The sequence below is a fragment of the Anoplophora glabripennis genome, unplaced genomic scaffold (assembly GCF_000390285.2).
Source record: "Anoplophora glabripennis isolate ALB-LARVAE unplaced genomic scaffold, Agla_2.0 scaffold884, whole genome shotgun sequence".
Classification (NCBI taxonomy): Eukaryota; Metazoa; Arthropoda; class Insecta; order Coleoptera; family Cerambycidae; genus Anoplophora; species Anoplophora glabripennis.
This window is the reverse complement of record NW_019417025.1, coordinates 121,557-130,988: the sequence shown is the minus strand read 5'-3', so window position 1 is coordinate 130,988 and position 9,432 is coordinate 121,557. Positions and strand designations below refer to the sequence as shown.

Sequence of the window (9,432 nt, the reverse complement as noted above, 5' to 3'; positions counted from 1 at the left end):
GCGATTTCTTAACTTGATTGAAGAAATCCAACTATTTCTGGCGGAAAAGAAAAACGACGTCCCCGAACTCGACAACCCTGATTGGCTGTGTGACTTAGCGTTTCTTGTAGACATCACAAATCACTTGAATGTCTTAAATACGCGACTCCAAGGCAAAGATCAATTGATTTCGCAGCTATACTCTCATGTTTCGTCCTTTCAATGCAAATTGAGTCTTTTCAGGACACAAATCAATTCAGCCAATTACGGCCATTTTCCGAACTACAAAAAAATTATGGAGAAGTTCAATAAAACTGACGTCAATTTCGCTCATGTTGAAAAAATTGATATTTTGATACAAGCTTTTGAAAATCGTTTTGTAGACTTCAAAAAAGTTAAACCGCTATTGGACATTTTCAGCAATCCTTTCAACATTTCACCCGAAAATGCGCCGGAATTAATGCAGCTGGAATTAATAGACATGCAAAATGATGATAATTTAAGAAACAAATTTAATGAAGGTAATTTACTCAACTTCTACCGTTGCGTTGATAAAAACGCTTATAAAGAGTTGCGAATAAATGCATTGAAATGCGCAAGCTTATTTGGATCGACGTATATTTGTGAACAAACGTTTTCAGTGATGAAACTTAACAAAACGAAAAACCGAAACCGTCTGGCAAATGAAAATTTGGAAGCAATTATACGTGTGGCTACAAGTAATGTGGAGCCAAATATAAAAAAACTTGTTAGTTCAATGCAATGTCATGCATCAAAATAATAAAACATGAAATATTACATTGTAATGATTACATAATTATTACAACAAACATTTTTGAAGGTTATTTTATTTTTATCATTGTATTTCATACTATTTAAAAATAAAAAATTTTGTGTTAATAAATATTGTTTGTAGTGGCCCGTCCTTGGCTTATATTTTTCCCGAGTGGCCCCTGTTCCTTATAAGTCTGTGCATCCCTGTTCTAATCACACGTTTTTGTGAAAAAAAAAACAGTCTGCGATAAGGTGGAGTCACCCCATAAACAAATTCCATATATCGTATTCGAGATTCTATTTGAGCATAATATACGTTCATTAATTGATGTTTAGTTAGGACGTCTTTAATGTGTTTAAAAAATAAACTGACTAAGTTTTCACAATGTGGGTTCCAATCCATATGTTCGTCGAGTGTAATACCTAGAAATTTTACTGGTTCCGTGATACATTTGAGGTATTAATCTTTACATTCTTTATAGATAAGGATTCAAAAATCTTTTGAATATTATGGAAACGAATTGTCCTAGTTTTTTCACTATTTAAATATGGGTCATTCATGTTGAACCAATTGTTGACTGATTGCAAAACTTCAGTATTTTTATTATTATTTTTTTTGCGATATTACTAACGAGAGATCATCAGCATATAGGGCAAAGCAAATGTTTTCTAATATCGAGTCAATGGCATTTATTATTATGTATCTCAAACTAACTTATATAAAAAATTCAGGCAAGTTGACCAAAATTACGATCTAAAGGCCCACTTAACAATTGGACTTTAAGTTATTTGAAATTTATTACCGCGGGTTTTTGGAGTCGCTGGTTACGAATGTAAATCCGTATACGAAAATTCCTGAATTAAAGATGCCGGATCCAATATGGCGGATGTAACAATCGGAAAGCATTCAAAATTTGAAGATTTTGGCTGAAACTTATTACTCGGTGGTTTTAAAAGTCGCTAATCACGAACATAAAAAAATCGGAACTAAAAGTTCTTAGTAACACTTAAACAAATCTCATAACAAACACTATATAAATTATAGTATTACTACGTAGATATTTTTCAGAGGAAATTCATTAATGTGATAAAACTATTAAGTACATTTAATACAAAATTCGTTGAAACTTTTATAAGCAATATCTTATAAATTATTAACTCCAGACAAGCACATCTTTCTTGTGACGCCGACAGATTAAGATCTTTCGATCAGTAATCGCATACAGGGTGGCACACATAATTTACTATTGTTATTTACAAATACAGTGGCGTAGGTGCAGCCCTGCACGAAAAAATTGTGTATAAAAATTCTAATTTTTGACTTGCTGTATCTTTTTAACTTTAACAAGCTCTGCGACAAACTTTGACAGACGATAGTTGCGTTACTTTTAAACATTTTTTCTCATATGAAAATAATTGCAGTATTTTAAAATATAAAATTTCCTCTTAAGATTATCAAAATTGTTCAAAATGTCCATCCTCGGCACGAATGCAAGCCACACGTCGGCGATATAAAGATTTCATCACTCGACTGATGACATTTGGATCATTTCTTATCTGGTCAGCTGCATTCTGAATTATTTCAAGTAACTGTTGACGGGTAGTGATTTCAACATGGTAGGCAAGCAGCTTCATGCCCCCATAAATAAAAGTCCAAAGGATTTAGATCTGGGGAATGTGGTGGCCATGCTATTGACCTATCCAATTATTCGCGAAATGATCGTTTAACCAAGCAGTTACTTGTCTCCCTCTATGTGGTGGTGCACCATCGTGCTGATACCACATATAGTACAGTCATTGAAGCTGAAAATCAGCTGTAACCTCCGAATGCTTTGAAACTGCATGGATTTGCATGAAAATTTAGAATAAGGCTCATCTTAGTCTCAAGTTCAAAAGTGACATAGGCCCGATTGACGCTTTTTGTCTTTTATGGGTAAAAACCACCCCTAATTGCAAGAAATTGTTAAAATAAATGTTACCTTATAGCTAATAAATGAATTTATCCACGACTATTGTATAATGTACCCATTATACGTCTGTTTGCTCGACCTTAATAATACCCATTAATCACGGCAGTGATTAATGAGTCATTAATCACTACTGTCAGATGCTTCCTTAATTTAGCTATAATACTATATTGTTCTGCTACAAACAATCCGTTTTTAAAATTTTATCGTGTAAACCACTAAATATTTTCAATTCAGTGCTGTACATATAAAAAAAAATTAAAAAAGTGAATTTTCCTAGACCGGATTCGAACCCGGGACCCGCGGTTGGAAGGGAAAGAGCATCTACACTGAGCCATCAGCGACTTCATTTGTGCGAGTCGTATATCTGTTTCTTAACATACCATGTTTTTCGAAACATTTCAAAAAAAACTTCAACAAAAATATTTAGTAGTCGTGGATAAAGTATAGTATTCTACTCCCGTATAATGGGTATTATTCACTCGGTGATTTAGNTTATAAAAAATTACGTTTTAAATCTTGGAATGCTATAATTGTGCAATAATTTAAAATAAAAATTCCCTTATATTGTTTATGAAAGAATATTTTACTTTTGCCATTTTCAACTGTTATAAACTACCCTTTTACCAATATTAATGTAAAATATTTTTATTATAATCGACTTTTAAATATAATCAATCATAAAAAAATTGCTACGCTGCATATCATACTAAATTTTTTTACTTATTTTATTTGTAAAATATAATATAATATATAAAAATGAGAAAACCTATTTTGCTCCGAAAAAATGTCGGTTTTTTTTACCATAACTAGGTTAATTTTCAAAAGCTATAAGATCGTTTGCATATAAAACCTTTTAAGTCCTTCGTTTTTTAAAGGGAAAGGATCGAAGGGCTCGAGACAGGTCATTCACTAAAATGGATACTTCAAGCGGCGATATCTCCTTTATTTTTTATGCTATAGGAATAAAAAAAATCAAAATATTTGTTGAAAAAAAGCTACATTTCTATCATTTTTTACGTATCTTTCATAGTTTCACAATCAGAGTTATTATATAAATAAGGCAATTTTTTTTTGAATAATGGAAAATACGTTTTCAACTTTTACCGTACATTATTAAAAAAAATACGCATTCTAAACCGGTCTAACTTCAGGATCGTATGAAAAACACTAAAACAAAACTAATTGCAAAGAGTCCACGATTAATATTAATTCTGATGGAAATGGTACAGCGTTTACAGTTCATTTTTTTTTTAAATATGAGCAACCCATCTGTTTTTGACGATAACTCCTTCAATTTTGCTCTAATTAACTTTTATAAGTACTTATATTGAAGGTCTTTTTGAGTACTACAAAAGTCTCCAGGAGCGTTATACACGTAAAATTGATCCTTTTTCCGTTATTTGACGTTGAATACATCGATTCAAGTATTCCCCCAAAACAAGTCCCCTTCCACTAACCATATTTCGCTTTGTATAGGACGTACAACACTTTAAAAAACGATTTTCTTTGTTTATTTATAAGCTACATTTTTGTCCATTATACTTTTTTTTATAAAATGGGTGGTTTTTGAATTATTCGCGAAAAATTCCTTGAAAAAGTGTTTTTTTTTTCACTAAAAAATTTAAAGTTTTCAATCGTGAATAACTAAAATACTATTGATTTCTCGAAAAAATTCTTCGAATATTTTTTGCTCAAAATTTGATTATCTCTTTTTGAAAAAAAAATTCCACCCCCAACAGGGTGGAAGCGTCAATCGTTGCTGTGTCACTAATGTTCATTGGCCTTTTCTCTAACTGTCTGCCAAATTTCAAGTCGATCGGTTCAGTTTCAAAGATTTCGGAGGTGAAAAGCTTCAATGACTGTGCTAATATTTCGAACAATATTAAGCCCTACATCATCAATCAAACCAAAAACGTTGTTTTCCAAGAAAGGTTTATACAGATCTGCATTCAAACGATCATTTAAAAGAAGTACAGGCAGTAAATCATTGTTGAAAATGCTACCCCAACGTTGGCATTGAAACGTTATTACGATTATTATTATTTATGCCGTCCCTAGTAAAACAGGCTTCATGAGACCACACGACAAGCCAAATGAATCTACCATTTTGTGCATGTTGTTGAAGTAACCAACGATAAAATTCAAATCGACAAAATTGGGTGATTCGTTGTATTCATTTGTTCGTTTTTTATTTAGCACTAGGTTTACATTTGTGCAAATTTTTAATTTTATTTTTTTTGCATGTAATTAAATTATGTAATTGGAAATGTTTAAAAGCAAAGAATGCCAATTAAGTAGTCTTTGACAATTACTATAATTACTTTTGCAGTTTGTATATGTTGAAAATAATTATAGCAAAATATTTTCCCCAAATATTTTGTGTTAAAAATAAAGTCGATGAGGATTTGTTTAAATCCAGAAAAGTCACTTAGCTAATACATTGAAGATAACAAGCTTCTACGGGAATTCATATTAGATAAAATTCGATCGAGTATAAAAGTCAAACCCACCAAGAGACTTACATCTAAGTGCAGAGGTTTCTACGAAGATGAAGTTCGCGGTGTGTTTATTGGCAGTCGTCTCTTGCGCTGCGGCTATGCCCGCAGAAGTCTCTTTTGAAACACCTGATGAGGTAAGTAATACAATTTTCTTTTTAATTTATCCTACAAAATTATTGATGACTTTTGACTTCATGAAGGGAATAATTTATCTAAAAATTATTTCAGCTTGATTTGTCTAAGATCGTCCCGAACAACATTTATCTGGAACCAGAAACTCCCATAGACCCATCCACTATTCCCGAAGGCAGAGTCATCGGGGGTACTGAAGTAGCCCGCAATTCTGTTCCATATCAAGCGGCTGTCGTCATCAACGGCGTTAGTTTGTGCGGTGGTTCCTTGATCTCCACTACACGTGTCTTGACTGCCGCTCATTGTACCGTCAGGTAAGTTGCCTTGATGTGGAAATCATCTCCAAAACTATCAAAATTTCAATCTAGATCGGTTTTCGGTAAGTTTAGTACTCCAGTCATTCTGTTCAAAAATAAGCGAAGAAAGTGAGCCGGGAAAGCCAATTTTTTTATATGTTGTGGGGGGTGCTTAGAAGAGCTTAAGGTGGCCATATCCCTGGCTGAGAAATGGTGAAATTTCTGGCATTTTTAGGTACTGAAATCTTGAAAATTAAAACGTGTAGAACAAAAGTATGCACAAAAATAAAATCCTTGATGTTTTGTTTATTCATTGTTACCATTTAAATTTACCCAAATAAAATAATAACTGAAAAAAAGCGTTTGTAAAACATGCGTTTTCTGTTATCCTAACCCCACATTTTAAGAATTATTTTCACGTACTTATAAATAAAATTAAACAATTTTATATGTAGGACTAAGCAAGTAAATGTTATAAGAATATTTACATGTGGAATTATATATATATAAAGTTAGTATTTTCGTAGATTTCAGTACCTAAAACCTTGATGGTTTGATCGTTTTTTGCACCTGTTTATTCGTTTTACTGCGGCGTCTTTGAAAATACTCAGGTGGCATGACATAACATTCCTATTATTTGATAAGCTTTAGATTATTTAGTTATTAAATGTTTGAAATTATTTGTCTTTGCGGAAAACACTATTTAAAGAATATGGGGCCCTTAACTTGAGATTTGAGACTAAGATTTCCTATGTGCATTTTCCGCCATCTTGGAAAAAGGGGTGAATTTTTGTTTTTGCTATAACTCGGTTCCCCGTCGAGACACAGAATTGTTGTTTTATTATTTTTTGTTCCTCTTTCGACGACCTACAATTTAGGTCCTATAAACTTTTCACCTATTATTGTTAGTTGTTGAGATATCGAACAAAATTGATAAAAAATCAAAGATTCGATCTGGTTCTCGGGTTTTTTTTTTCCTTAATACTTATCGAAAACATGTTTATTATAAAACTTGTAGGTGATGTTTGTCCGAACAATTTGGTGTCTTCGTTTTTTCTCAAGGGTAATAATAATTTCATGTTTTATCGCGCCGCGAAGTCGGCAAGTCCGTGCGAAGTTTCCATTTTTCCGTCCGCGCGCCGCCAACTTAGAGAAAGCGGTAAAATTATGGTTTTCGCGATAACTCGGTTCTTCGTCGAGATAGAGATTTGTTGTTATTATTTTTTTATTTCTCTTTCGACGATCTACAATTTAAGTCCTATAAACTTTTCACCTATCATTATTATTTCTTGAGATATATAATAAAATAGATAAAAATTCAAAGATTCGATCTGGTTTTTCGGGGTTTTCTCTTTTTCCTTAATACTTATCGAAAAAATGTATATTATCAAACTTGTAGAGGATATTTGTACGAACAGTTTAATACTTTTGTTCCTTCTCTAGGGTAATAATTTCGGGTTCTATCGTGTCGTGAAGTCGACAAGTCCATGCGAGGTTTTTATTTTATAACTCGCGCGGTTTTATAGATACGTTGTAATGAATTCGATATAAAGAATTAACACAATGAGATTATGTTTCACACGTACGAAATTTATTATACAAGAATGTTTTGGTATTGAAGAAGTATCTGCGTCTTTCTTCGCTTCGACAGCCCTGGTTCACAGTCCCTCTGTTGAGGATACTTGTGGAGATTCTTCGACCATATTTTCGACCGACTGTTGAATCATCTTCGGAATCTAATTCGTTGTCACAGATCAGGACATCGACTTCGGCAACGTTTTTGCATGTTTATCCACTGTAGTTCAGGCAAATGATTGAACATGCAATGACAGCTCTTCTGCACCCACAAGCAGTTCCGCATTTTTCCTTACAGACATTAGCTTCAAAAGCTCGGGTGGCGCAGGTTCAACCGTATTAATAATTGCCTCTAAACTTAGGTCGTCAACGCCATTCCTCCGGATCCTTGTAAAACCCAAGCCAAGTTTGTACCTGATGATACGTGCGGAATATGTGTTGTCGTGCTACGCTTCTTGTTGGTGGGAGAGTGAATGATAGGTTGAATCTATTTCTGGTGATAGAATTTGCGTAGCGTTGATATCGTAGCGCATTAATGTTTTTGCTGTTGTTCTCACCGCCATATAGGGCAATGAGAAATCGTTCTCCCGTGGATGTCAGATCCTCCGGATCGACATGTTCTCGTTTCAATAAATCAACCGATGATAGGAGTTCCGTATGTTTTTCCAATATGCTGATGAATTTCGATTTGCCAATGCTGAACAAAGATGAGTTGGTATCGCAACCGCTGATTGCATGAATGAAAAATATGTTTTCGACAACGGATTTATTATGATTCATACTAGTTGGAGAGTAAAGTTTCCCTGGTGTATTTCCTTTTCCCGATTTTCGAATATATACATTTCTTTTGTCTTTCGCACAACGAATTAGATTCCGAAGATGATTCAACAGTCGGAGAAAATATGGTCGAAGAATCTCCACGTATCGAAAAGTATCCTCAACAGAGGGACTGTGAACCCTTCAATTTCAATACGAAAACATTCTTGTATAATAAATTTTGTACGTGTGAAACATAATCTCACTGTGTTAGTTCTTTATTTCGAATTCATTACAACGTATCTATAAAACCGCGCGAGTTATAAAATAAAAACCTCGCACGGAAAAAGAGAAAACTCCGAAAAACCAGAACGAATCTTTGAATTTTTATCTATTTTGTTATATATCTCAACAAATAATAATGATAGGTGAAAAGTTTATAGGACCTAAATTGTAGGTCGTCGAAAGAGGAACAAAAAATAATAAAACAACAATTCTATGTCTCGACGGGGAACCGATTTATAGCAAAAACAAAAATTCACCCATTTTTCCAAGATGGCGGAAAATGCACATAGGAAATCTTTGTCTCAAATCTCATGTTAAGCTTTTCTAAGCACCCCCACAACATATACAAAATTTGGCTTTCCCGGTTCACTTTCTTTTCCAAATGTACAGAATGACTGGACTACAGCTTTTGTATCATTTTCCAGTGCCTCTTTCGTCAATGTCAGACTTGGAGCTCACGCCTTCAACTCCAACGAAGCCACCCAGGTGCGCCTTACCAGCAGCAGCGTCGTCAACCATGCCTCTTACAATGTAGGTAGCTTCGCTGCCAACGACGTCGCCGTTATCTTCCTGCCTTCCGCTGTATCCCTCAACAACAACATCCAACTCATTTCTCTGGCTCCTGCCAATTCCGGTACTTTCGCAGGATCAACCGGTTTCCTGGCAGGATGGGGAAGGACCTCCGACGCTTCCAACGCAGTGTCTGCCGTTTTGCGCGGTGTGAACCTCCCCATCATCACCAACGCAGTATGTGCTCAATCCTATGGCAATAACGTGGTAGCTTCGAGCATCTGTACCGCTGGACGCTCTGGATCCAGTGAGTTATCCCACTTAAAGGAACATGACATTGGGAAGAGCGTGCTAAATCCTATTTTTTTTTTCAGATACCGTCGGTTCTTGCAACGGCGACTCTGGTGGCCCATTGGTGGTTAACGATGTCCAAGTGGGCATCGTGTCGTTCGGTGCTGAGGACTGCGCTGTGGGACACCCATCTGTCTTTGCCAGGATCAGCTCCTTCAGAAACTGGATCCAACAGAACGGCGGCATTTAAATACTAAGGAATACTTTTCTGTCTAATGGTTGTCTTCGACGAAATGTATATTATATAAACTTAACTCCAAAAACCCAAGCTTTATTTTTAATATAAAAAATATGTTCCCACCCAAA

At 34.7% G+C, this 9,432-nt stretch overlaps 1 protein-coding gene across 1 annotated transcript; it reads left to right on the top strand.

The window, feature by feature from the left end:
- The first annotated feature begins 5,238 nt into the window (after window positions 1-5,238).
- Window positions 5,239-9,432, top strand: LOC108910629 (brachyurin). Its single transcript, XM_018715308.1, has 4 exons — window positions 5,239-5,355; window positions 5,450-5,667; window positions 8,691-9,082; window positions 9,150-9,432. Exons 1-4 carry the CDS (start codon window positions 5,272-5,274, stop codon window positions 9,314-9,316), a joined length of 861 nt encoding a protein of 286 aa, XP_018570824.1. The 5' UTR covers window positions 5,239-5,271; the 3' UTR covers window positions 9,317-9,432.

What these genes read in the sequence shown, in the direction of transcription:
- LOC108910629 (XM_018715308.1), top strand. Translation starts at nt 5,272, where the DNA reads ATGAAGTTCGCGGTGTGTTTATTGGCAGTCGTCTCTTGCGCTGCGGCT. An exon ending in CTTTTGAAACACCTGATGAG is followed by an intron (nt 5,356 to 5,449) that starts GTAAGTAATACA and finishes AAATTATTTCAG; the next exon opens with CTTGATTTGTCTAAGATCGT. An exon ending in CGCTGGACGCTCTGGATCCA is followed by an intron (nt 9,083 to 9,149) that starts GTGAGTTATCCC and finishes TTTTTTTTTCAG; the next exon opens with ATACCGTCGGTTCTTGCAAC.